The sequence below is a fragment of the Ictidomys tridecemlineatus genome, chromosome 15, assembly GCF_052094955.1.
Source record: "Ictidomys tridecemlineatus isolate mIctTri1 chromosome 15, mIctTri1.hap1, whole genome shotgun sequence".
In the NCBI taxonomy this organism is placed as follows: domain Eukaryota; kingdom Metazoa; phylum Chordata; class Mammalia; order Rodentia; family Sciuridae; genus Ictidomys; species Ictidomys tridecemlineatus.
This window is the reverse complement of record NC_135491.1, coordinates 59,442,551-59,470,183: the sequence shown is the minus strand read 5'-3', so window position 1 is coordinate 59,470,183 and position 27,633 is coordinate 59,442,551. Positions and strand designations below refer to the sequence as shown.

Sequence of the window (27,633 nt, the reverse complement as noted above, 5' to 3'; positions counted from 1 at the left end):
CCTTCCCGTGGCCTCCCTCTGGGCCTCTCTCTGTGCACAGTCCAGCAGTGAGTATGGCCCTTGCTCAGCACAGGTTCCCTAGCCTCTTCTCCAGGCCAAAGCTCCTTCCTCCCCACAAGCGTTTTCCTCAACCATGAGGTCACACTTCTTAACTCGATCTCACAGGGAGGAGTAGAGAGTGACAACTTGAACACATGCATCGGGCAGGTCTGCAGTAGCAACATCCCCAGAGCCCAGGGCTAGCACACTCTGGCCACCTCTGACCCCAACTCCAGTGCAAGCCTCGGGCCCGCTGCTCTTCTCAGACAGCCTTGCCCAGCTCCCTGAACCAGAGGACTGCCACAGAACATCAGGCACAGGCAGGGAGCCCTGTCCACGGAAAACATGGTCCCTGGGGTGGGGATAAAGCCAGGCTAGAAGCACTGCTCAGGGGCCTCAGGCTGGGCTTCCTGGATGTAGCTAAGGATGGAAAACAGCTCTGATTTTCAGAACTGAGTAAGAGATGAAGAAGAAGTACCATTTCTCAGAGACACTGATGGTTCAGAAGTGGAGAGGCTGTGCCACGGGTACCAGCTTAGACAGAGGCACTGTGGTGAAAACCAGCCAACCACTATTAGATTCAGCATGTGAATAAAAAGCCAAGTGGACACGTGACTCAGAGGCACAGGGAGTCCCCGGCAGGGGTTGTCAAGGTATCACGGGGGAATGCTGAAGACTCCAACTTCCAGAGTACTTACTACCTGATCTGCAACTATGTCTTGTGCTTGCCACTGGGTGCAGTGCTCACCATCTAAGGCCTGGCTCAGTCACAGGTCTTAATTCTAAGGCACAGAGCTCAGCAGTCCAGTTGCAAAGCCAGGAGAGTCAGGGCTGGCTGCCCCAAGGATGGAGAAGGAAAGAGAGCTGGGACTTAGCCGAAGCTTCAAACAGGAGGTGTTATCACTGACACCAAGAATCTCTGCACTTACTATCTGGAGATTGGGAGCACAGGGACCCACTGTGAACATGCAGGGAGGGGCGGCAGCACCCTGTGCTGTCAGAAGCCGAGGCATTGGCTATACCTGCAAACACCACTGGGACCCAACCAGGCCAGCTGCCACTCAGTCCTTCCAAAGACAATGTGGCTCCCACCCATCCTACCCCAGCAGCACCCTAGCTGTACTGACCATCCCTCCACCCACAGCTCAGAGGAGCCAAGAGCAAGGGAGCAGGTTCTCACTTCCCAGACACACTGGTGGGCTCTGTCCCATGACTCTGCCTCCCCAGGACCCCTCTGGCCCTCAGCCGATGACTGTAGTTTTCCTAAGCTACTTGTGAGTCTCCCTGTGGTCAGCACTGTGTCATACTGGAGATCACTAGTCACACACCACACTGTCCAGCACAGTGAACAAACAAAAAAGTACACTACTTTGTGTCCTGCTGAGGGCCTCAGGGCTGCTCAAAGACTTGGACTGAAGTCACTTCGCAGCACGACAGCTTCAGGCAGGAGAGCTCTTCCAGGCTGCCCTCAGCAACTTGCAGGCAAGTTTTCAGAGCAGATTCATTGTCATGAGCCAGTACTGGATTACAGTTTTCATCCACACCAAAAACTAAGTTTCCTCTGGCCTTTGTAAAGGCCTGCCCAAACTGTTCACAAACCTTAAAAGCAATATACTGCCTGAGATGGGAGAAATGCTCTGACAACAAATGATAATCAGGAAACCAAAGTCAGTACCCACTGCCTTCTAGCCTCAGCAACTATGCACCAGCCCAGCAATGGACTAACCTTCACAGTAAAGAGTGTGCTTCTTCCCCCAGGATAGGGGAGTTAGGTTCATAAGATTTCCACGTGATCCATGAAATGTTACTGTTATGCTACTTACAATTTATCTGCTCCATGAAAAGTACCGTGATTTGAGGTAGCCAGGACCCACTGACAATGAAGCCACATTTGTACAGCACACCCACGCTGGACACCTGCAGCCAGAACCCTACCACGTCACAATAGATGCTCATGACAGACCTTCATCCTTTTTGATGACCACGCGAACCAGTGGTCATCAAAGAAGTATCCGGGATGGGAATGGGGGCCAGAAAGACTGCAAGGGAAGGACGTGCTCTGAACTGAGTGAAGATCCCAGGCCTGGAGGACACCACAAGAACCATCCTATTGGGACTTGATAATTATCTGACACAGAATTTGAGAATTTTAGAAATCCATTCCATTGACACTCCACAAGCTACAAATTACAGAGACATCAATTTAGAAATGAATATATTCTACCATTTTCTCTCAAAATGCCTTCTTTTCTTTACTTACCCCTCCATCATGGGCTACTTTTTTCCTTTTTCTTTTTTTTTTTTTTTTTGAGTGGGTAACTGTAAATCAACCAAACGATTCTATTATAAACATATTACTAGTAATGTGCAAACATTACTATTTAGTCACTCATTAAAAAGACTAGGTCATGCAGTCATTCCAGAGGGAGGGTCCAAGGCCCTGCCATGGGCCCAGTTCTCTGTGGCTGGACACCTCCGATACCCTGGCTGCTCACAATGACACAAACAGCTAATGAGGTCAAAGTCTGAAGCATGATGTGCATCCTGCCACACCTGCCTCCTACCTTCCTTGGAGGCCATTGGTGAACTCCTACCTACTAAGCAGAATGTGCCACATGCTCATGACTAGGCCAAGTGTCCCAGGCTGCATGTCCTGCCACCCCTGGCACAGCAGAAACAGAGGCAACATGCTGGGCTTGAGACCACTCACATCCCAGGCCAGTCTGTCTGGAGTAACTCTGTTCCCTTAGGTCACCAGACTGACCCTGTCACTCTTCTCAGAGGCCGATTCATGATCCCATGAAAATGTGCTCATGTATAACAATTTATGCTAAAAAAAATGTAAGATAAATGTTCAAAGAATGTTTCTGGCAAAATTTCCTCCTTTGCATATGTATGGCTGACATTTTGTAAACACAGCAAATTGTTATTAATCTGACTTGGCAGTGCACAGAGCCAACAACATCCTGCAGGACACGTCTGCCAGCTCTCCTGACTGATGGCCTCTGAAAAAGAAGATTCCCAGCCTCTGCCTGGCTGCCCTTGCTCAGCACATCACAGTGCCAGAGGCCGCCGTGCTGGCTGCAGAGCACTCAGAACCTGACAGAGACAAGAAGTCACCAAAGTACAGTCGGCACCCAACTCTGATATGCAGGATGAGTCAATTTTTGCAGGAATTATTAAATGCCTCCACTGCAGGAATTAAAGTGCTTTATTAGAAGCCTAACTGAATTCCTTAATTTTGTGCATTTTAGCTAATTTGCTTCTCTAACTCCATCTGCCCACACTTCCAGTGCTCAATGACAGAGGTGCACCAGGACCCAAACCACCAGTGGAAGATAAACTCAAGAACTGAGTTTAGTGGTCAGTGTTCTGAACAATTAAGAGTTACCTTCTTTCTCATTCAAATGAAGTTTACATCATCAACAAAAGTAAAAAAAGTGGGCTGGAGATGTGGCTCAAGTGGTAGCACGCTCGCCTGGCATGCGTGCTGCCCGGGTTCGATCCTCAGCACCACATACCAACAAAGATGTTGTGTCCGCTGAGAACTAAAAAAAATAAAAATTAAAAAAAAAAAAAAAGTAAAAAAAGTAGGATAAAACTTGAGCTGTCACCTTTGCAGTATAATAAACTGACTCCAAGCCTGATGTAAAATGGCATTTGGAATTCTTAAGTAAACACTGCTTTGAGGGGTTGGGGCTGTAGCTCAGTGGTAGAGCACTTGCCTAGCATTTGTAAGGCACTGTGTTCGATCCTCGGCATCACATAAAAATAAATAAAATAAAGATATTGTGTCCATCTACAACTAAAAATTAAAATAAGAAAACTGCTTTGAAATTCATGATTCTGTAGACTTCAGACACTTAAATACTTACACAAGACGACAAAAACAATCTGTACACTTGTAGCTCTTGGCTCTTACCAGGGACCACAGAAACACTCCAAAGACAAGCCTACTACCCAAGAGCACCCCGAGTGTGTACTGCTTCTCCAACAGGCACTTGCTGCCCTGATGCTCCGTGCCCAGCAGCTGCTCCAGCCAGGGCAGCACCCGTACTGGGCAGTTAATCTGTGTCCCAGCACACACAAGTCCTACCAAAGGTCAGGGACGCCACTGCCCTCAACAGTGAGTTGATGACAGAGACCTTCAGGACTGGCTGCTCTTCCAGGATTTACAGACACAGCAATCACTTAAAGAGGACCCTCCGTCTCCAAACAGCCTTCACCAAACCACTGAACCAACATGGCGGCTCCGCTAGCCGAGTTCCCAACAGGACATGCTGCAGACGTGTTCTTCCGTACATGACATGCTGCAGACATGACATGCTGCAGGCGTGTCCATCCCCCAGAGATAAGGAACAGACCCATCCGTGTCCTCTTGTGATGGCTGAGAAGGTGGAACTATCTGAACTCTGACCTTTCTTCAAAACAAAGTAAAATCTTAAACTGGAAAAATGTCTCTAGTCTGATCCTAACACCCTGTGCTACACCTCAAGATCCCTGTGGCAGAAACAGCTTTCCACGTGGTCTTAACACTGTGCTCGAAGCCTCTGCTAAGAAGCATGTCTTAAAAATAAAAAATCAAATAAAGACATATGTCTTTCATGGAGTGGCATCTCGTATTTAAAGAACCTGAACTCGGACGTAAAGAAACCCGCGCTTTCCCGGGAAGGTGAACAGCACCATGTCCAGACACCAGGGCTCCCCACCTTCCTCTCAGCGCCAGGCAGCGCTTCCCCAGCAGACACCTGTGACGCTGACCAACCACACTCAGACAAAAATTTGTAAGGGGGAATTTTTGTTTTCAAGACTCCCAGGGATGTTTTGCTCTTTAGCTGGAGGGGTTTACACTAACTGAACCCAAGGCCTCCGTGGCTAACCAGACCAACTGTGCAAAATCCACGTGGAGGAGGAGAGCAACCCATCTCCCCTGCGGTCCTGCAGTGAGCCTCACAGGGTTCCACGAGGAGGGAATCGGCTGCACCCTCTTCTTCTCACACTTGGTGTAAAGGAGCCAGTTGCCCTCACCTGGCGGTTCACCCATATGTAAATACGTAAAGCATAATTTACAGCAGCCACAAAGTGGAAGTAACTCAAATGCCATCAACTGACAAAGGACAATGCTATTCAGCTACGAATGCTACAATGCTATGCAGCTACTGCTGCAGGCCACCACCTGGACAGGGAGTCCATTTAGTGAAATGTACACAGCAGGCAAGCCCCTTGAGACAGAGGGGGGCTGGAAGGGCGAGGGTGGAGGGGGAGTCACTGCTACAGGGCGAGGGTTTCTTTCAGAGAGAGAACAACATTCTAGCTGGGACCAGCGGCACACACCTATAATCCCAGCAACTAGGAGGCTGAGGCAGGAGGATGGAGTTCAAAGCCAGCCTCAGCAAAAGCAAGGCGCTAAGCAATTCAGTGAGACCATCTCTAAATAAAATACAAAACAGGGCTGAGGGGTGGCTCAGTGGTCGAGTGCCCCTGAGTTCAATCCCTGGCACCCACCCCACAAAAAACAGTTCTAGAATTAGATAAAGGTGATGGTTGTATCCTTATGAATACACTGGCCACCATGAAATCAACCACCTCTGTCCCTGTCACAAGCACCCAAGGTAAGACAACTGAGGAGGAAAGATTTATTCTGACTCAGGGTTTCAAAGGGTTTAGTACATGGTCACCTGGCCCCTTGGCTTTGGTCCTGAGGTAGCACAGCATGTCATGGAGGGAGCACAGGCAGAGGCTCACCTCAGGGTGGCCCTCCAGGAAGCAAAGAGAGCCCAGTCCTTTCATGGGCACACCCCATGACCTAACATCTTCCCACTAGGCCCCGCCTCTTAAAGGCTCCACACCTCCCAATAACACTGCAGATCCCAACCAAGACTTCCACAGGTGCCCGTGGAGGGCATTCCAGAGCAAGTGTCACAACCACTGAAATGGATGCTTTAACACAGTCGACTTTATGGTATACAAGCTTTTTTAAAAAGGTTACCTATTTTTTCCTCACTGTTCTGCCATCTAACTCCTAGCAATTTAGTATAAGTAAAAGCAGTTTCTGAAAAAACATTTAATCGAGAGTTTCAGCCAGGGTAACCAGTTTCTCTAACAGAAAACTCTTTGTTAAGCTGACAAACCTACATCCTGTTTATAGGAAAAAACCAATAACTGAGAAGGGGAAGCAGGAAAACCTCCCTGGTAATTGAAACCCCGCCCCAGAGCTCTGCAGACACAGCGGAGTCGGCCTGGTTCTTGCCGTTCTCCCGTGTTGTCGCTCTGCGTTGTTCTGCTGCAGCGCTGGGGTCAAATCTAGGGCTTTGTGCATGTTGTTCATGCTGTGGTAACAATGTCACTTATGGTGGCTACAAAGTTAGTCACAAGAGCACATGAGGGCTCCAGGTGACATGAAGCCTTTCAAAGGCACATGGGGCTGTCTCCACAGGCCAAGAGACAGGCAAGAGGGTACCTCGGACCCCTCAGGAGAGAAGGACCGTCCCCACCTTGGGGCTCCCAGAAGCCCCGGGCAGGGGTCTAGGAAACACAGACAGACCCAGCTACCAGCCTTCCCACCCGTCCGTGCAGACCCCGGTCAGGAGAGGCAGCGTGTGCCATAATTAGAACAAACAGCATCTCTCAGCCCAGCACATCGGGGTCCACGTCCAGCTGCGGTGCAGAGAGTGCGAACCTGCGGCTGCCAGGGAATGAGGACAAGACAGGACTGCCACCAGCAGGGAGCATCAGAAAGTTGCTAAATGCATGACCTGGAAGTGACATCTGTATCAACATGGAAAGAGCCTACTCTAGAAAACAGTGAAAGGTGAGTTGTAAAGTCATCAGGTGTACACGCGGGCACAGAAGGATCCCACACCAGGGACAGAGCCCAGGGGCACCTGACCATGCAGCACATCCCAGGTCGTGTACTGTTGTTATTTGAGCAGGCTCCCACCGAGCTGCTTAGGGCCTCGCGGACTTCTGAACTGTCATCCCCCTGCCTCGGCCTCCGCGGCCTCCTGGAGCGTGCACCACCACCCAGTTCCAAGCTATTGCACTTTACCTTTATTTCTACATCATTTCACTTTTCTTAAAGACAATAAGTGCGAACTTCTTTCCTAAAATGATGAAAACAAGGCTGTCACAATCACTGTGCTGGCCAAGCAGAAAAGCAGCCCTAGGGACACACCTTCCGAGTTCAAGGTGATGAGGGTGACGTTGCTCCCGATGCTCTGGCTCCCCGGCTGGCCGCAGCTGGACACAGAGTCGCTGGCCTCCGAGCCGCTCTCCCCGTCCTCATAGTGGCTGTCGTCCTGTCCCGGCACCTTCACCACGATGGTGTTCTGCCGCCGCCCGGGAACAGCGCTGGCGGGAAGCAAGCACAGCAGCCTGTGGTGAGAGTGACTTGGGCAACACGCCGAGGTCAGCCCTGACTCACTGAACAGTCCTCTTCCCGGTGACCACAGCATCTGACTGAGCATGGACCAATGGACCAATGTCTCCCCACACAGCTTTTCTACGAAGACTAATAGCAATTTAATGGAGGAAACAGTCTGGGGCTGAAAGAAATGGTACGAAATAAAATGAAGGTTTAAAGAAAATATTTACACCACAAGAGAGGTGGATCGAGACTCACTGTGACTTGGGCCTGGAACGCGGCTTTCTGGGTGGAGAGGCTATGCTATGAAATGCTGGCTTGAGTAAGAGTCATTTTTAGGGCTGTGTTGGAGGAAAGACAAAATGAAGAGGAAGGGAGCCCAGAGCTCCAGATAGCCCATCCCTCCGCTCAGACATCCTAGAGGTGACTCAGCCTCCAAAACCGCAATCACACTCCCAGTTATTCCCACAGACAAACCATGGTGAGGGTTTCTAAGGCCAGTTTCGAATCCCAGGAGTTCCCTGAGAGCTACTCTCATCACAAGGGCTGGTGGCATGCAGCAATGAAGTCCCGCCAACACAGCAGGGCCACAGGGCCAGCTGCAGAGAGCACTCTAGGGACTACTGATGACCTGCCTTCTAAATGGCCCTGTCAACATCCCTGACCGTGGCCTGCTCAGCATCCGGAGGGAAAGGAAGCACTAGTTCCCTGTTACAAAGTCAAAAAAGGCGTTTAAGGTCCAAGCTGTCCTCAGAGGGGGGAGCTGCCCATCACACTTCCTAAAGTGGCTCCTCCACTCAGACCGACCTGCTGGACTCGGCCCAGCAGCCTGGCTGGCCTTGGGGCACCCCACCGCCCACCCCAAGACTGCAGCTGCTTCCTACAGGGCTGGACCAAGACAATGAGGAACCGGGACAAACCTAGAGGAGCAACAATCTGCAGAAGAGACTGAGAAAAAGCAAAACAGAACATTGTGAAGACACAGATGGAAACGAAAAGCAACAATGACCCTCACAGGGATGTGCACAGCTCAAAGCATTGGGCAGAGGGCACCTGTGGTGGCTCCAGCCACCCCTGGGTGGGCACCAGTGCTCTCTGTCCACTCCCACTCCACCATACTTCCACTCAATGTGTCTCAAAAGAAAAGGGTGCAAGAAAAAGCCAGAAACTCAACATGCCCATCTCATTCAGCCAACTCAAGAGAGGTGTCTGGTTGCCTGACATGCTGCTTATAGGGACAGACAGAATGACCAACTAACCACTGTGAAAACACACTGCCATCCCCCTCCATCACGCATCAGCTCCAACATAGACGTCCCTTGGCCCCTCACTGTGTGGCTGTGAAGCAGGGTGTGGTCTCTTGGCCTACCCCCACTCCCACACTGAGCGCTGTACTGGCCCTCCTGACTGCACAGAACCAAGTTGTGCCTGCCAGGATCACCCGGGAACAGAGAAGGACCACGTGTTTCAACCATGCCCTGGCTGGGGACATTGACTTATTCTCATCACAGAGGCAGGGAAAGGTGGGGTGGTGCGTGGCTACTGACTTGCTAATGATATTTTCCAGGGAATCCGGTGCCCTGTTGCTCAAGGGGTCTTCCATCTTGGCTACAATGGCGTTCTGCCGATCATTGTTGAGTATTACTGTAGTCTGGGGGACGACGCTACGGAACAAAAGAATCACAAGAAAAAGAAGACCTTAAAACAACAACATTCATTGTCAGCACATCAGAGTCATTCAATACAGTCAGCTCCCAGTGCCTGCTGAGGGAAGAGGGAGGGAAGGAGGTGGTCCCAGGTAGGCCTCAGTTAATTTGTACTAGAATAAACTCAAGGGGAGCTTCTTAACTGAGAATTTACCTTCCTAACTCACAGGCACATTCTGCGGGACAGCAGGGCAGAGGGTACTTAAATAGTCTGTGCACAACAGGTGGAGGCACCGCGAGTTGTCCAGCATGGGTGTCACACTGTGAAAACCAGCCTGCCTTTCCCGACCCGTTCCAGCTGATGTCGATGTAGACCAGTGTCACTGCACACACCAGCACTAGGGAGCCAGGGGCAGCCGTCGCATCAGATGGCCAAAAGACACACAGTGTGTGCTACCTGCGGGCTCTCCTGGAAAGCACACAGGCCACAGCCACAGGGCCTTGGGCTTTGCTCGGAAGAAAAAAGATTCTAGGAAAGGTTAATGGCCACAACCCAGAAGCCACCAGAGCCAGCAACACCCTGGAGGAAGCACTACAGGTGTGCAACTGACTCCTGAGGCACAATCTCATTTGTATTTTCAATCATTAATTTTTCAACCCTTAGCACTTTATGGTCACAAGAAATTTTCTAAAGTATACCTTGCTGTGATCTGTTGGGAAGCAAAAGAACTAGCACTAAAAATACAAAGTCATACTACCAGTGAATAAAACATCCTTTCCTAGGAAAAAAGACTGTTCATCTGTGATTGGCACACATGAAATCAGCCTGGCGTCACAGCCATGACTGAACCACCCGCCTCAGGTACAAAAACAGCACCTCAGTAGGCCCCCAGTCTGTCACAGGACCACAGCTGGTTTTCCAAGACGGAACATCATTAAAAGGTATTATTATCTTTCGACCATTCTACTTGTTCTTTGGTAACACCTAAAGTAACCCACCAAACCATGATGAATTATCCACCGGTCAGGTATCAAAAGGAACCGGGTAGGGCTGGGGTTGTGGCTCAGTGGCAGAGCCCTTGCCTAGCACATATGAAGCACTGGGTTCAATCCTCATCACCATAGATAGATAGATAGATAGATAGATAGATAGATAGATAGATAGATAGACAGACAGAAAGATAAACAAATAAAGGGCCATCAACAACTAAATATATATATATATATATATATATATTAAAAAAAAAAAAAAGAACCAGGTAATTTCTCCTTCCTTTTTTGCAGTGCTGGGAATGGAACTCGGGGCCAGGTGTGTGCTAGGCAAGTGCTCTGCCGCTGAGCTGCCTCACCCTCCAGGAGACTCTGACTATCTGATCACTGCAGCCAGGTTCAGCCTCCAACAATCTCATATGTGCCAATCAAGGGACTAAAATGACTTCTATGGGTTTGATATTTATGCAAGCCTATCAACTTTGAATTGTACCAAAGAATATTTAGTACAAAGAATATTTCATTTTTTCAAAAGCTAAGCTATGGAACTTCCATATCACATGGAAGAGCAGTTGCCTGGCACACACAGGGCCCTCGATTCCATGCCTAGAATCACACAAAAAAGTAGTAGTTATCTAAGGGATGATTTGAGAAAAGTATCACAATAATATTAAGTGCCAAAAATGCACAAATAAATGTAGATGTGCACGTATGTGCGCTGGAAGCCTTTCCCAGAAACTGGGGTGGAAATGATGAACTTTCCTGGAGGGTCTGACATTCTGAACATGCCCATGCTTTCTCTCCAAGCCACAGGATGGCCACAAGCTGTGTTTCCCCTTTTTCACTCACTACTTCTGGGGTGCCTGGGATGGAAAGGGATTTTGCAAACAGGATTAAAGTCCTCACTGGTCCACCCCAGTCCACCAAAGGAGAGATTATCCCGGGTGGTCCCTTCAGAGGTCTGTGTGCCCCCGAGCCTGGCCTCCAAACAGCTCCTGCCTGCAGGCCCAGACTGCTATGCCTTCCCCACCCATCCACAGACTCCACACCTGCTCAGCAGCCCACAACTGTGTGGGCAGTTGCTTGCAATAAATCCCTTGTGGCTTTAGAGTTCTCTCTCTCTCTCTCTCTCTCTCTCTCTCTCACACACACACACACACACACACACACACACACACGTACACATGCATGCCCCCAACTGGTTTTGCCTCTCTGGTTGAGCCCTGACACATGTTTTAAATAATTACAGATTCACAGAAAGTTGTAGAAAAACAGCAAAAAATGGTTCACTGAGTCCTGTGAACCATTCCCCAGCATCCCCCAGTGGTGACACGTGTGTCATCTGTGCCACGGAAACAACCATAGGAAACAACCCTGAGGCGAGACCAGAGCCCCTGCCTGGACTTCACCATTTTCTGCACCTGTGTGTGTCGGGGTGTGCCTGTGGCTCTAGGTAGCTTGACCCCAGGTACACATCTGTGTAACCACACGGAAGCACAGCAAGGTTGGACCAGAGCTCAAATGCTTCTGTGACACACAGAGGAGACTTCCTGAAACAAAATTCACAGAGCAAGCTACCGAGCACTGCTTCCTACACACCAGAACTTTTTAGGGAAGTCGGAATCCCCCCAAGAGAGATTGGGGCCTTTTCTCACTTTTACAAGCCCCCCAGGTAATTCTGATGGGTGACTGTTTTAAAATCTGAACAAGAGCCATACACAGTGGTGCACACTTGTGATCCCAGCAATTTGGGAGGCTGAGGCAGGAGGATTGCAAGTTCAAGGCCAGCCTCAGCAACTTAGCAAGTCCCGGCCTCAAAAATAAAAATAAAAAGGGCTGGGGTGTAGCTCAGTGGTAGAGTACCCCTGGGTTCAATCCCTAGTACCACAAAATTACTTAATTATTAATTAAAAACAAAATTTTTTAAAAAGCTAAACAGCAAAACTATGCACATGAACACGCGGCACCACCTGGAGGTTCACTGTGCTCTCCGGGCTTCCTCTGGACTTGCACCTTCTCTGCTGAGCAGTTTACTTACAAGGCGTGGGTCTGCCATGTGCAGGAGACCTGCGTCTGCTGGGTTCAAAGACCTCACGGACCTGAGAACCCTGGGGCATCGCCGCAGGACTCAGGAGCGCTCTCCAGAGGCGCGCTCTCCTGGCTCTGCGGCTCACGCAGCTGGTCCTTGAGCCCAGCCAGAGCAGGCCCACGTCTACTGTTACAGAAAATTAACTCTCCTCTCCCGTGGCTCATCATCCACCCAGACAAGGGCCATCTCAGGCTTTGTTCAAGTACATGGAAAAAAAAAAAAAAGGCTACCAAAATCAAGACACAAAAGTACCCTCTTCTGGGCTAGGGCTGTGGCTCAGTGGCAGAGCAGTTGCCTAGTATGTGTAAGGCACTGGGTTCAACCCTTAGCACCACATGTAAATAAATAAAAATAAAAGCCCATCAACAACTAAACAAAATTTTTAAAAAATATCCTCTCTCTGAAAAATATAGTATTTAAACTACTTCTCATGAATTTGTGTTTGCCACATTTTAATACAAAAGGCCACTACCAACCAGTTGTTTGTAGTGGAAAGCTTGGAACACCACACATGCCACGGTCACGTGCAGACAAGGACTCAGGGCTCCACTCCAGGCGGCCCCCACAAACCCAAACCACGTGTGCCCTCAGTTCAGGGCCTCCCTCAGCAACTTAGCAAGCTGCACAGCGGCTGACCAATACTATCCCATCCCCATTTTGGGAGCCAGGCCACCTGGCACTGCTGACTACACAGTGGCCCACTCTGTCTTCTGTGGGAGGCAAGAGAAACTAATCTGAATACTGAGCAAACACTTGAAGACTGAGCTGCATAAGGGATGCCGACCTGCACCAGCATGGTGTGTCATCCTATGCTGGTGAAGGTCAGTATTCCTTTTGCAACTCATGTTAACTACACACCGAGTTCAGTTTGGGAAATCTGTATTATATTAATTTTCTGGTTTTTTGTGAATTATCTCAAAGGAAAAAATGTCTCAGAAGCAAGCTAACACTCAAGAATTCAAATAATTTTTCTGCTTTCTAATTATAAGACAAGTTGACGGATTTCTTTTAAAACTCCAGACAGTACACATTCTCCTATGCATTTTCACATTCATGCTCCTGCATAATGTACAAGAACCTGGGTCAGGCCAGCACACACCCCTGTCATCCCAAGTGCTCAGGAGACTGAGGCAGGGGAACCTAAGTTCAAGGCCAGCCTCTGCAACTGTCTAAAAATAAAAAAAATAAAAGCACTGGGAATGTAGCTCAGTGATAGAGCACCCCTGGGTTCAATCCCCAGTACCAGAAAAAAAAAAAACTGGGTCACAGAAAATAAGATCATGCTCTGTGGGTTCTTGCAATGTTTTTCCAGTCTTAGTTTCAATAAGAGGAGGGGAAATGGAGGGACCACAGAAAAACAATGAAGCCAGACACCCTCAAGTCCTCCAGCCTCAGTGTGGCAGACAGCTGGGGCGTTCACAAGCCCCCACTTGCCCTTCCACAAGCAGCACTGTCCCAGGAGCACTGTGCAGCCAGACTACACTTCCTGGCCCCCTTACCTGCAAAAGCAGCCCTGCGACCAGTGCTCACTGCTGGACTGTGAACGGAGAATCACACCAGCTCCAGCCCTCCCCTCCCAGAGCCTGAGGCCAGGGCTGGCATGGTCAAAGGATGGAAAGCCCCGGGCACGGAGACTCCATGGGCAGCTATGCCTCGAAGGCCACATCTACCCAGCCCACAAGGGCACAGCCAGAGGCATTACCATTACCACCTTGCCAGCCCACATCCTAACAGCTCCTGCCACCTAGTCAACACAAAAATCATCCAATTAGCCAAGCTGGGACAAAAACTTGTTCTCAAAGGTTTATTGCTATTGCTCACGGGTTAAAGATTAAAAATTCATAAAAGCTAAAATCCAAAAATAAATACTCAAGGATAAGTTAGCATTAAAAATTCCTTTCCAATATACAACAAGATAAGCAAAGCACAGCATTAAACAATCCCAACAGCCAAGTGCTCCATAGAAATGGGAAGAGCCGGGTGCAACCAACCTCAAAAACTGGCTGCAGGAGGAAAGGAGCTTCCAGAGCCAAGCAGCTCTAGAAGGCTCAAACCTGGCTCCTTAGAAGTCACATTGCACAGCACAAAATTCTGAATCCCAAACCAAGAGCCCCAAGTCAGGACAGTGAGTCGGTGGGTAATGTACTTCTGATAAGAAACCAAACAAGAACGGGAGACTGACTCAGGTGGACACCAGCACTCTGACCACATGTAAGAGAAGACTTTGACTATAAGCCCATGGACCATGGACCTGCGCCAGGACCCTCCACCTCTCCAGATGCCTTATCCAAGATCCGGGTCTCTATCACCTTTTTCCAATATAAGATTATAAGGAAAATGGCCAATTCTCGCCTGGGATAAGCCTGGGGAAGCACCTAGCAACACCTGGTAAGGAAGGAAGTTCTCAAACCAAGAAGTCCACCATGACAGGGGCAGGCCACAGGACACCAGAGCCAACAGAGAGAGCACCAATGGCCAGAGCTGGACAACAGAGGGAAGGAATAAAGTCTCACTGATTCCACCTACTTTGATAAATACCCATGAGTCCACACTGATGTGAATAACCAGGAGAGTTGAGACCACCGCCTCGTGAAGACAGGCCCACCTTGGGAAGTGAGAACGGTGCCCCCCCCACTCCTTAAGTGGAAGCTGGGCACAGCAACCTCCTTCGGGAAGCATGGCAGGGAGGAGAGAGGCACTCCCCCCTTGGGGCAAGTCTGGCAAACACTCTTCACCCAGGACGAGTCCTGCAGATGGTGTGGACCTTGACAGGATGAGGGAAGGGCACTTCACCTCTGGAGTGGTCCTCCAACACCCACCATCCTCATGAGATCAGGAGGAAAGGAAAAGACAAATGCCAGTGGACAGACATCCTGCAAAGCACCTAATCAGTATTTCTCAAAAAGCCATCAAAATCAAGGGCAGTCTGAGAAGCTGCTACAGACCAGAAGAGCCCACAGAAACATTGTGTCTCAATGCCACGTGGACCTACACACATTTCAGCCACCGTGGAAACACTGTGATCAAGATTAAGCTATTTAATTCTGCATTTAGATGAAAAGGAAAATCACACAACACGAACCCAAGAAGTTCCATATTTTTTAAAGTCCTATATTTATAAGACACTGAATTCATGATTTCAAGCCTAGGGCCCAGGAGGATCTTTGGCAAATTCTATCAATTATTTAAGGAAAACCAAAGCTGAACCTACAGAAGCACAATGAGAAGCAACTTCCCATCTCACTTTTGAGATCAGCGTCATTCTAACAACACAGACTAATATAACATCAAAAAAAGGCAATTACAGACTAATGTGCCCCCTGAGCATGGGTGAGAAAAGCCCCCACTAATTACAGCAAGTCAACCTAGTAGCACACAAAAGAGGCGGCACACTGTGCTCAGGTCAGGTCGGCTTCACCTGGGAACCAGCAGGAGAGGTCACCTCGTTGGCTCATCTCAGGTAGAAGCACTCAGCACGGGAAGACCCAGTGCCTGTTCACACAGGAGCTCCACAGAACAGGGAGAAGGAGGAAAGAGCACCAGGAACACGTGCAGCTACTGCCACACGTGATGGCAAAAGGCTGGAGGCTTTATCCCGAGTCAGAGCAAGGGGACAGGGACAGCCCAACATGGAGACACAGTCCATGCAGTAAAGAAAGGGACTGAGATTTCAAAGAAAAGATAAATACAAAGTTATGTACCTTTTTTTTTTTTAATCCTACAGAAAAGCCACTGGAGTAAGTGAATTTAGGAGCTGGAGTGTCGCTCAGTGGTAAAGCACCTGTCTAGCACGCATGAGGTCCCGAATTTGATCCCAAGCACTGGAACCCCAACAAAAGTTAAAGAAAAAAAATCTGAACAAGTAGAGATTGAAATTTAAAACATAGAATCTACATGTATGAAGTATGTGAAGACAAATTTAATGATATATTTGCAGTTGCTATACTCTGAAAATTGTAAAAAATACTGCTGAAAGAAATTACTGAGTCGAATAAATGAAGTGGTTCCACAGGTTCATGATCCAGAGTTCTCAACTCTCAGGATGGCAGTTCTTTCCAGAATGATCTAGTCAACACGGTCCCATCCACAAGTTATGAGACATGCTGACACTAGAGAAGGGCTGCAGATCATGGGAACGCACACACTCTGCTGAGATGTGTGCACACGGCGACCGTCAGCCCTAGCTGTTAGACCGCCTCTATCATCTGACCATGTCGCTGATCCACAAGGGTGCATGCATGTGAACCTCATGTTTCCTCGGGCAAGCACCCAGCTCTGACATGCACAGGAGATCACAATCAGGCCACCAAAGTGTACAGCTGTGCAAGAGAGTGTAGTCCAGGAAAAGGAATCATAAAATCAAATAGAAACATCCGAAATTCAAAATTAGATAAGAAAGGTTTAAACAAATCTGTCACGACCAAGATCAAACCATTTCTCCCAATTCACTCAGCCCTGCCTTGAGTTTGTCACATCCTAAAGCCCATGAAATGCTTGACTGTGGACCAAGAATATCGACGGCCCTATCATGGGAACAGGCAGTGTCCCCAAGCCAAGCCCCTCAAGTGCCCAGTGGCCACAACAGTGATGCTCAGCATGAGCTGAGCTCTACCAAGAAGCCAAATGTCTACAGGGGAGTGGGGGGTTAGGGAGGGTGTACAGAATAGCCTATTCACCAACATCCTCTGGGAAATAGAATCAGCAACCAGCATGCTGAAGGTTTAAATCCTTTAATTTAAATCATTTTTAATTACTCCAGGTCAATGGTCAGTTTTGAGGAAAAGAAAGAAAACAATTCCCTTTCCATAAATTTCATGGTAATCATCTCTCTGAAAGAGAAACTTTAAATCACTTTTATTTAAACTCTGAGGACTAGCACTATACAGAAACCTCTTATTTATTATAAATGCTTTTACATTGTAGAAATACAAACAAGATTTTTAAATTTTAATAAATAAATAAATTCCTTTTAAAAATAACAAACACAAACTTTTTAAGTCAATGTGCTCAGTTAATAAAACACACACGGCAGAAGCCCCTGGCTCTGAGTGGATGACATGGCAGTGTCCACAGTGACAGCACTTGGAAGGCTGAGGCAGGAAGCGAACTAGGGTCTAGAGTTCAAGGTCAGCTGGGCAACACAGCAAAATGGGCAAAAGGAGGAAGGGAGGGAAGAGGAAGGAAACACCTGAGCCAAGCTGCACAGTCACCAAGGTGCCAGCTCCTCAGGATGCCACAGGCCCAGTGGACTCTCTCAGCCCAGCTCAGTTGCAGCTGCTGTCGCAGCCCCAGGCCCGAGTTTCGCTCACTCCAGCACTCCAGACTCACTGTGACGTCCACAACGGGCTTTCTGCAAATGTCTGTGTCTAGCCCTAAAGAAGTACAGGAAAACGATTTTCACATCTGTAGAAAAGCACCTGTCGGCACATGAGAGGGAGCCTCATTGAGCCTCGCTCTCGACACCGCACCTCAGCATCCACGGCTCCCTCCCCTCCTCCAAGCAGCTTCAAGGTCACAACTTCATGTCACTGCCCACAGAATGGAAATCAAACAAAATCTGAATTTATGGCACACTGACATAAAATCTATGAATTCACAGAAGTTAACAGAAGGGGGAAAAGAATGCCCACTTCAGAGAATCCAAGACCATTTTCTTTATTCTCAAGTGGAGCACCACTGCTGGATCAGATTCCAACCAACCTCACAAACAAGTTGATTACAAGGATTAAGCTCTAACTTCAAAGAAAACGGGACTTTTCTTCTCTTTTTTTTTTTCCTTGAATTTATTTAAAGAATTTCATCCAGGTGTAGAATCTGAAAATCTGAATCTGAAATGCCAGCCAAGGCTGGCAGTACTCCACCACCTCTGCATTCCAAGAAGGGAAAAGAGTAAGTAAATAACTCTGTTGATAGCAGTCTGGTCCAGGCCAGTTTTAACTAGAAATTACCAACAAGCAGAGTGAACCTGTGTGTGCAAAGGGCTCAGTGGTGCATGCTCCTGGCTGTAGGGTCTGGGCCACATACACACTCTGCAAATGAAGGACGTGTGGCCTCCCAGGGGACAGCTGCTAAAGCAGCTCCAGAGGCCTCCTTACATCTCAAAGATCCCCATGGACCTGCCTTCATCTGTGAGATTACACACCTAGTTCTCAGTAAATCTAAACCACAAACAAACGGTGGGCCCAAGGAATTATAGGTATTTTTAACAGCATTTGACTTAAGACAAGCTAGCTGGGCGAGGTGGCACTTGCCCGTAATCCTAGAAGCTCCAGAGGCTGAGGCAGGAAGATCATGAGTTCAAAGCCAGCCTCAGCAACTGTGAGGCACTGAGCAACTCCGTGAGACTCTGCTCTAAATAAAACACAAAATAGGGCTGGGATGTGGCTCAGTGGTTGACTGTTCCTGAGTTCAATCCCCAGTACCATAAAGAAAGAAAGAAAGAAGACAAGCTAATCTATATACTTCTTTCACTTTAAATATCTGAGGTCCGAAATAAACAATTCATAGAAGTACCTTACTACTCAAAGGTCAACCAATTTTTACCTGCTTTGGGAGACATTTCCACACTTTGCTGCCCACATCTTAGATGTAACTCCATTTGATGAAACGTGTCTACGCATTAGTGACTTTCACTCTATCCTAGGATGGAGTTCGAACCTATCCTAAAGTCTCAGCGAGCCTGGACCTGGTCACCACCACACCTGCAGGACCCTGGATGTGACTTCCTGACTTTGTTTTGCAGATGAATAAACCAGACCAAGAAGCAGCTGCACGGCTTGGCTGAGCATGTACGCAGGGTGACAGTGACACCCAGAGTCCTGCACACCTTGCCCAGTAAGATGGAGCTCCTAAATAAGGCGCTCAAGGCTGAGGTCAACGTGGGGTCAACTCCCTCCCTAGCCCAGACAAGACCACCACCAAGCACTGATGGTGGGATTCCAGTTACAGATCAGACACCACTCTCCTGGCTCATGAGGTCAGCCCGCCCCAAACACAAGAGCAGGAGCAATGGAAGCCTGGGGCAGCCATCCTGGGAACAAACGCACAAGGCTCTCAGGGCAGGGGCTACTGTCCCCTTCTGTTTCACCCTAGAGCAATGAGCAAAGGTGACGAGATGCAGGCCGAGGTGGCAGCCACGGGAGAGACACCACCATGATTTCCTGGCAAGAGCCAAGGTGGCTGAGATGCACTCCAGCACAGGGACAGTTGCCTGACGGAGCCTTCCCAAGCACCACCTGGGCACAGCACACACTTCTGACTCTGAACCCAGAGTCTTGGTCCATTCAATACAAAACATTTTACACAGTTTTAATATGACTTGAACTTTCCAGGAACTCAACTATAAGTCTAAAAAGAAAATCATCCTTTCCTTTAATTTGAAACTTCCTGATCACCATTCTGCAATATTCTCCCACCAGCTGGTATCTATAACGTCAGCATAGCCCCTGGGCCAATCTGCACTAAATGAGCACAAACAGCACTGCACAGGGTCTCTCTCGTCATGGCCATTTGGCACAAAATGTGTTACTTTATATGATATACAACTGTCCTTTTATTCCACCTTCACATTACATTTAGGACAGTCTATTAATTTTTTATTTATAATTCTTACTTCCTACACATCACATTTTAGAATACAGGGGTATTCCAAAAATTGTACTAAAAAGGTACTGGATCCTTAGGTGTGCAAGCCTAACAGAGACAGCGTGCCAGCAGCGTCTGTGAGGAGAAAACATGGTGAGCTCTGCGACACCCACCTCAGAGAAACTCCAGCAATGATGCTCACCTTGCAGTTGGGACCTGAGAGGCCAAGATTCCTTCAGAGCCAGCTGCAGATCAGGGCCACCAGGCAGTGCAGCAAACATACCACAGGGAGGCACGTGAATCCACAGCCCAGTAGGTATCCTCAGAGCTGCCCCAAACACACCAGGACAGGTGAAGCCCTGAACTTCCTGAACATCTCTGAGCATCCCCAGGCCCCTCCTCTCCCTTCCCACACTCCCTCAGAAGTCCACAGAGCACCTGATGTTGCTCTGGCCACCAGCACACAAGGGCAAGGTGGTACAGCAGCCACTGGACACACCATCATCAAGGCCACTACAGCCCTTCCAGGTCATGGCTCCTGCTGTCACCCATCAACACAGGGCAGGAGGCTGCTGTCTTTCCATGGACTCAAGAGAATAGCCCTAAGTAGGAGGATTCCAAGCCCTCACCAAGTACAAAGACACAACTTGCCCACTGCCACAAACACTTCTTCTTAGCCAGCTGTGAGAAAGGGCAGCAATGCCAACAGGACTCATGGTCACTGATGCCCAGAGCCTGAGTCTTAGCTCACCTCCTGGCACACTGCCTGGGCCTACAGAATACAAGCAGGCGGAAGACCTGAGACATCTTTCCAATCCAACCAAGTTACCCACAGAGCTTCAACACAAACAGTACACCAACTGCTTCATAGGTCTCTAAGATGAGGGTCTAAATATTTTCTAACAGGCACAATAAAAGCTACAGATTTGAATGGAAAGTTTATAAACATAAACTCTGTAGAAAAAAATATCTAAAAGACCAGTCAGATAGAGATAGAAAAAAGCAAATGTAAGTCTGCAAAGATTTGGTAGTTAGGTACACAGAAAAGATATATCAGCTTTATGTCAGAAAGAAAAGCTCCAGAAGGAGCCTGTATTTGGTTTTGGTCTAAGTGAAATCAGCAGCTAGGAACCACGGAGTCAGATACCCAGTATCTATGGCAGACGAAGTAACAACCGGAGCCCGGGCAAGGACCTGAGCATTTTTCCCACAGTGGCCCAAAGCTCCTCTGTCCTTACCATCGCACTTTGTTGCAGGTCTGAGTGGCGCCAAGTGGAGAGCCCGCCACCATGGGGACCTGAATAGGGCTATGCTGTTTGTTGGTGACCAGGTCCAGCTTCTCCTCCAACGATTTGCAAGTAGCTTCCAGGGCTTGCAGCTTGGCCTCAATACTATCCAACCGTAAGCATATTGTCTGGTTTATGGAGTACAGGAAAGACTGGAAGTGAAGAAGAGAAACTTTAGGAAGGATACCCTCAACTATGAGAAGGCAACTCTAAGAACTCCAAACCGCTACTGCGGGATGGCAACGTTCCGGCAGACCACCCCTACAGTGGGACTGGCTTTACAGGCACACTCCAGAAGCATGTAACAAGTGCAGTCTTTTGCACCAGAAACACGTCTCCCTGATCATGGTTTTACTCCCAGTGCAGTTGAAATTCTCAGTTTGCACAAACCCATGTAATAAACAACTTATGGGGTCCTTAACATGTTACTGTATTAGTCAGTAAGTTCACACAGAAAACTAACAATGAAAAGAGATTGCATGTAACATCCGAAAGGTCCAAAAACCACAAGCCCTGCATACCCATATCATGCCAGCTGCCCTGAAAAGATGACTGATGCAGTGTACTCTGATGTGAGTCCAGTCGCCACCTTCCTGTGGAATTTTGGAACGGCAAGCCTGCCACCTGGTGGCCAGCACAAGCAGCACCACATGTCTTGAGGCCAACGAGTCAGCACCACCTTGCATGGCTCCACACCCAGAAAGGATAGACACAGGACAGGCAGGAGGACTCTACTCTCCACCAGCCACCCTGCTAGGAGCCACCAGCAACAGAGATCCCCAAAGTGGAGCTCAGGTGCTGGTTAGTGGCAGGGCCCCAGTGGTCAACACTGAAAATAGCGAAGAATGGGAAGAACATGGTCTCGTCTCTTCCTTCTCCTAGTCGGCCGTGACTGAAGGCTTGAGATCCCAAGTGGACACACTGGAAGGGAGGAGATAGGCCAGGAAGCAGCAATTGCCTCTAGCACGTGGGTCCTGGAGGCACAGGTAGGTGGAAGGACCCACACGCTGGAGGCAATCACAGAATACCAAAAGTATAGCAGTAGCATACATTGTGTCACACTCCTGATATCAAACCTGGGTGGAGAGAACCAACACTCTTTTTTTTTTTTTTAAGTTGGTAATATTTTGAAGCTCCTGTTTTTAGACTATACACAGACCAATCTGTTGGAACTTTTTTTTTTTAAAGAGAGAGAGAGAAAGAGAGAATTTTAATATTTTTTTTTTAAGTTTTCGGTGGACACAACATCTTTGTTGGTATGTGGTGCTGAGGATCGAACCCGGGCCGCACGCATGCCAGGCGAGCGCGCTACCACTTGAGCCACATTCCCAGCCCCCAAGAACCAACACTCTTGACAGAGCACCTTCGAAAGGCTGAGCTGCTCTGAAGAGCATGTGCCTCTGCCTCCTGCCCAGGTGTGCAGGAAGTGAGGAGCTCCCACCGTCCACACACCTCACTTCCACTCAGCCACGCTCCCTGCAAGACTCCATTCAAGAGTGTGCTGTGCAGGAGCTAGGCTGTGGCTGCAGTAGAGCTCTTGCCTAGCAAGGGTAAGGCCCTGGTGCAACCCCCAGCACTACCTAAAAAAGAGTGTACTGTGCAAAGGAAAAGGCCTAGAAACTGTTTAAATCCACCCCAATGCCAACTGCTCTCTACGGGAGCAGGCGCTAAAGCAGTGTCCAAGAGGAAATAAGCCATGGGCATCATGGTCCACCCCCAACACGCCATCACCAATGCAGAAGCAATGTCAGTGTGAGGGGAGACAGGCATCATCATGGGCACCAACTGTGGCTGAATCCTTGAGATAAAAGCAACCCCACTCTTTTTTATAATTTGAAGACATCAAATATCTGCCTCCCATTCTTTCAACATAGTAAAGCCACGTTTTTTTAATTCTAAATTATAAATAATTCTGCCTGGGGTTTTGGCAAAAATCACTGCGACACAGTAATAAAACTACTTACCAAAGAACAAAATGAAGAAAGAGTACAGAAGAGTATTTTTAAATATATCTCTTACATGGAAGCGACAGTGGCCATAAACAGCTCAAAACTTCTCATTAACAGCCCAGGGCCCTGGCTGGGCCAGCCTGGGCTTTTAGCAGCACAGCAGCCTATGCGTGTGCAGCAGTGCCCAAGGACAACCTGGCCTCCTGCCTGTCCAGGGCCTATCTGCGGCACACCAGAATGAGGTGGCCTGCGTTGCTTTTTACTTTAAGCATTTCTACATTATCAACAATGAACGTGTTTTTTGTTACAAATTTAACTGCCGCTTAAACCCCAGACCCTTTATTTTAAAATAATACAGTGTTACTAACATAACCCCCTTCTCTATTCATCAGTCTGAAGTAGAAATTTCACTGTGAATGTATGTCTAAACCATCCATTTAAGCTCAGACTCCTTGGTAACAAAATGAAGGGAGCATTTCTACACAGACACAGCATGGGTAGAGGCAGTGTGTGAACAGGACCACTTTCCACATCCACCGCTCTCAAAGAGCCTCACATAAGCCTCTGACGGTGCAAATGCTGGAACCAAACAGGCAAATTCAAAGATCCAAAAACAGTTTCTTGAGTGATTCCAACTTCAGGATGTGGGGACTTAAATGACAGACACAAAAGCCATCAGTCACCAATGGACAGCATGGCCACAGCGCTGGTCATCTTCCCCTGTCTAAAGCAGGCCTATGGATCCACAGGAAGATGCTTCAGTCTAACAGCAGTTACTCTCTCCAACTAAGAAATGGCCTTATGCTCTTCTGTAGTGGGCTGAATAATGATTCCCAGAAACAGTACGTCCCAATTCCCAGAACACATGAATGAGGTCTTCACTGGGAAAAGGGTTTGTGCAAAAGTAATGAAATTGATGAAACCTCCCTGGACTAGATTAGGGTGGGCCCTAGACAGAGGCTGCAGTGATGTGGGCAAGAATGGAGCCTCCCAGAGCTGGAAAAGGGGGCGGGGCCCTGCCCACACCTTGATTTTGAACTTCTAGCCTCCTGAAGTATGAAAGAATAAACTGCCATTGTTTCAAGCCACCCCATTATGGCACAAAACACTTAGGCACAATACACATAAAGATATGTATATTTTTACCTTTATAGAGGGATCCTGGCAATTGATTTCTAGCCGCTGGCGTTTCAAAGCAGGTTCATCTTCATCTGTCACTACATGATTCTCCAGGACAACTGAAAAATCAATGACAGACACAGACACTTTAACATGAAAAGTTTTTTAGAGGTCTTTAACATGAAGACAGTACACAGCACTGACAGCTTCACATTTTACTGGCGCAATGTAAAGTCTCAGGCAACTACCCAGAGCCTTCCTTAAGCCCAAAGAACACTGAAGACACCTAGGCAGGTCCATCCTAACCTGTGGTGACCCTGCCACCCAACTGTAGGCCTCCCAGCCAGTGCTCCCTGAGCACCTGTGTTAATGCTGACATGCTAAAACCATTCAATTACATTTCTTTCCAACCTTAAAATAAGGTTTTGTCAGATATCTATAATTCCAAATCAAAAAACCGGCTCAGCCTCAACACACTGCCGTATGCAGAAGCCCCCCTCTACAATGTGGTTGCAGCCGGGAGCAACCCACCAGTAACTGGTCATCACAGCCTCCCTGGGGCTAAGCAAGTCAACCCAAATTCCAGTCCTACTACCACACCCCAACACCCTTCCTCACATCTAAAATCAAGTACAAACTGTACTGCAGATAACCACAGAGGCAAAGGCCAAAACCATCCACCACCGCTCCATTTCTGCAAACCCCATTTCTATCTGTCTCACACTTCCAGTCCTCTTTCCAAACCTACTCCATCTTCAGCATTCACACTGTGCAATTACAGGTGGAAGTTCACAGTCCACATTTTATTGGGCCTTATGCCAAGAGCACTTGCTCACTTCACTGCAGGTGCTGCTGGAAACCCCCAGCGCCCCTGGTGTACTCCTCCGACCTCTTTCTACAGGTTCACGTGTGACACGTGCTCATAGGAAAAAGGGGTAAGGACACCTAATTGCAGTTTTGTCTGCACCTCTCCTCATCTCAGCAATACAGGGACAGCGCTCTGGGTTACTGTCTTTGATGCACTCTGAATAGAAATGAGTGCCAGTATGTAAGAACACATGTCATACACGCAACATGCCACAAACACATTACAAGTACATATATTCATACACGTAAGCATATTTACTGTGGCACTTCTTTTTTTAGTTATCAATGGACCTTTATTTTATTTATTTATATGTGGTGCTGAGGACCCAACCCAGGGCCTCACACGTGCCTGGCAAGCACTCCCCCACGAGCCACAACCCTAGCCCTTACTGTGGCACTTCTAACAGCCAAAGGCCACAAGTCTGAAGCTCACAAACAGAACCACCTGTACGCAGCCTGCAGACCATCCGCCCTCTTTGGAACACAGCCACACTGTGCAGTTAGGTGGATGAACAGACTGGCCCTCGTTCTAGTGGCGCTGACTGACCCCAACCACCTCTCTACTACTACCAACCACCAACCCCCTCGACCACAGACACCCACTGCTATCCTGTCCAGCCCTCAGATGCCACTTTGCTTAGAAAGCCAATCCCAGAAGAGCAGGAACTCACAGCCATTCACACTGTGACCCCAACAGTCAGAGAGCCACCCCTGTAAAAGACCACTCCTCCCTGCACTTTCTGCACAGGGCCGCTGCCTGGGTATGTTCAGAACACAGTGCACAGGCCTCTTGGTCCCACCGCCCAGAACTGGCCACCCACTCAGTTTCTGCACACAACTCCAGCCTTGCAGAGTTCTCACTTAACAAAGCAAAAAGGAAAGCCCGTGCTGGTGAGTGCCTGGTTAGTCAGGGTTCTTCGGACCTTAGCTGAAGCCTCCTTACTCTCACTTGAAAACTAGCACTGGGGGAATGGAGATATCCTGGTGATCTTTATTTAACCTTCTAAATTCCAGAAAGGTTCAGAGACTTGTCAGGGGTGACACAGCTGGTTTCTTTTTAACTACAGAAATTAAGAATGAATGCATGCCCCTTGGTAACACGGGGTACCTCACAGCTGTAAGCAAAGGTCAGCAAAGCCAGTATGTCACAGGCAGTGTTCTAGTTGGAGAACAGAGGTACACATGCCAGCATTCCCACAGGACCTTTCTACCAGGAGTGGGACTGCAAGTGGCAGTTATTTTCTCCACTGTACTTTGCTATCTTTGCACACATTGCTCTTTACAATTATGCATGCATTACCTTCAGTATTAAACAAAACGACTCCTTGTTCATTTTAAAGCATCAGGATCAACTGGAACAACAGGCCTGATGAAATCAATGATCTTACACACTTTCAGAAAGGTAAAATACAACATGTGGTAGGTACATGCAAGATCAAAGGAACCTAGAAATCTTTGACTTGAATATTACTGGAAAAAAAAAAAACTGGGAGAACATACACACCATCTAAAAGCAGCCAGGTTGCCAGGACTATGAGAGATTCTTACTTCTTCTTTCTTGACTGTCTTTCACACATTTTGGTCATGTTACACAGCATCAGAAAAACTAATACACATGCCCGATGCCGAATCAATGCAACTTGTATTTATATACTGTGGGGCACTCAAAAGTAATAAGAAGGTAATGTGGAAAAGTCATAAAGCTCTTCAGTATGATTGTTGCTTCTCACTCCTGGGAATGTTCTAGATTGCATTTCCTAGTCTCAAGGAAGTTAATGGTACGCGTGTGGCCAAGGCATGTGAGTTAAATCAATGCAAGCACTCTCAGGCTAGCCCCACGTTCCCATATGAACTCATCCATGCTCCCTCACTTCCAATAGCTGGTTCCAATGCCCATAGCATCTCCACTGGCCACACCCAGGGCAGGCCTCGGCCCACCCTGCCTGCCAACTGGGCTCATACTGGACTGCCTATGTCTTAAGCTCTACAAGGGTCACATTTTTTTGGTGAGGGAGAATATTAACCATGAACCTACTCTGGATGCAGACGTGGGATGCAGGGCATTTGCAGGGTGTGTGCACATGCTTCTGGACCAGAGGTGGCAAGTTCCATGTGCAGACAGACCGCAGGGCCTCTGCACACAGGAGGAGCTTCACAAACAGGCCAGGAACTACACCTCCCATCATTTAAGGAACAAGAATGTGACACAAGCAGGATGAAAGGGTCCCCAGCCTTCTCTGGGCATATTCTACAAAAAGATTGCCTGGGAGGCAGAACTGTCGGAACTTTAATGTTCAAAGCTGCTAAAAACAGGTGATGAACCTTTTTCTTCACAGCATTGCAGTACGTATATGTGTTTTCTAAAGAAACAGTCATTCACCTGCCAGGTACGAATGGACATTTCTAAAACTGGTAGGTGTAGTGATGGTGCATCTTGTAATGAGTCAAATGCCTGGGGAACAGCACCCCACGGCTGCTCTCACACCCCCAGCTCTGCTCTTTGAGCTCCTCCATACCACAATGACTTCCAGATGGAGTTTCTCCAACTAACACCTCAACACCACGTAAGTGAGACAGCATACTTTCTCACAAGACTAAAACTGCTCTGAGTTCTAACATTCCTGAAGAATGGCCAGGCAACCAAGACACTCAGTGATAGTGCTCTTGTCACTTTGAGCCCAGCCAAGCTGCAAGCACACAA

At 48.2% G+C, this 27,633-nt stretch overlaps 1 protein-coding gene across 12 annotated transcripts in view; it reads right to left on the bottom strand.

Annotated features, from left to right (window-relative positions):
• Banp (BTG3 associated nuclear protein) overlaps nucleotides 1-27,633 on the bottom strand; it is an 85,792-nt gene that overhangs the window by 33,892 nt on the left and 24,267 nt on the right. For 8 of the 12 annotated variants that reach the window (XM_040280170.2, XM_078032799.1, XM_078032801.1 and 5 more), the window contains 4 exons: nucleotides 24,093-24,184; nucleotides 20,950-21,149; nucleotides 8,950-9,066; nucleotides 7,214-7,389 (listed from right to left, as the gene is read on the bottom strand). In XM_040280170.2, the coding sequence (XP_040136104.1) occupies nucleotides 7,214-7,389; nucleotides 8,950-9,066; nucleotides 20,950-21,149; nucleotides 24,093-24,184 (585 nt within the window). The remainder of the gene's footprint in view (nucleotides 1-7,213; nucleotides 7,390-8,949; nucleotides 9,067-20,949; nucleotides 21,150-24,092; nucleotides 24,185-27,633) is intronic. The other 4 variants (XM_078032804.1, XM_078032805.1, XM_078032806.1 and 1 more) reach the window with 1 other exon arrangement.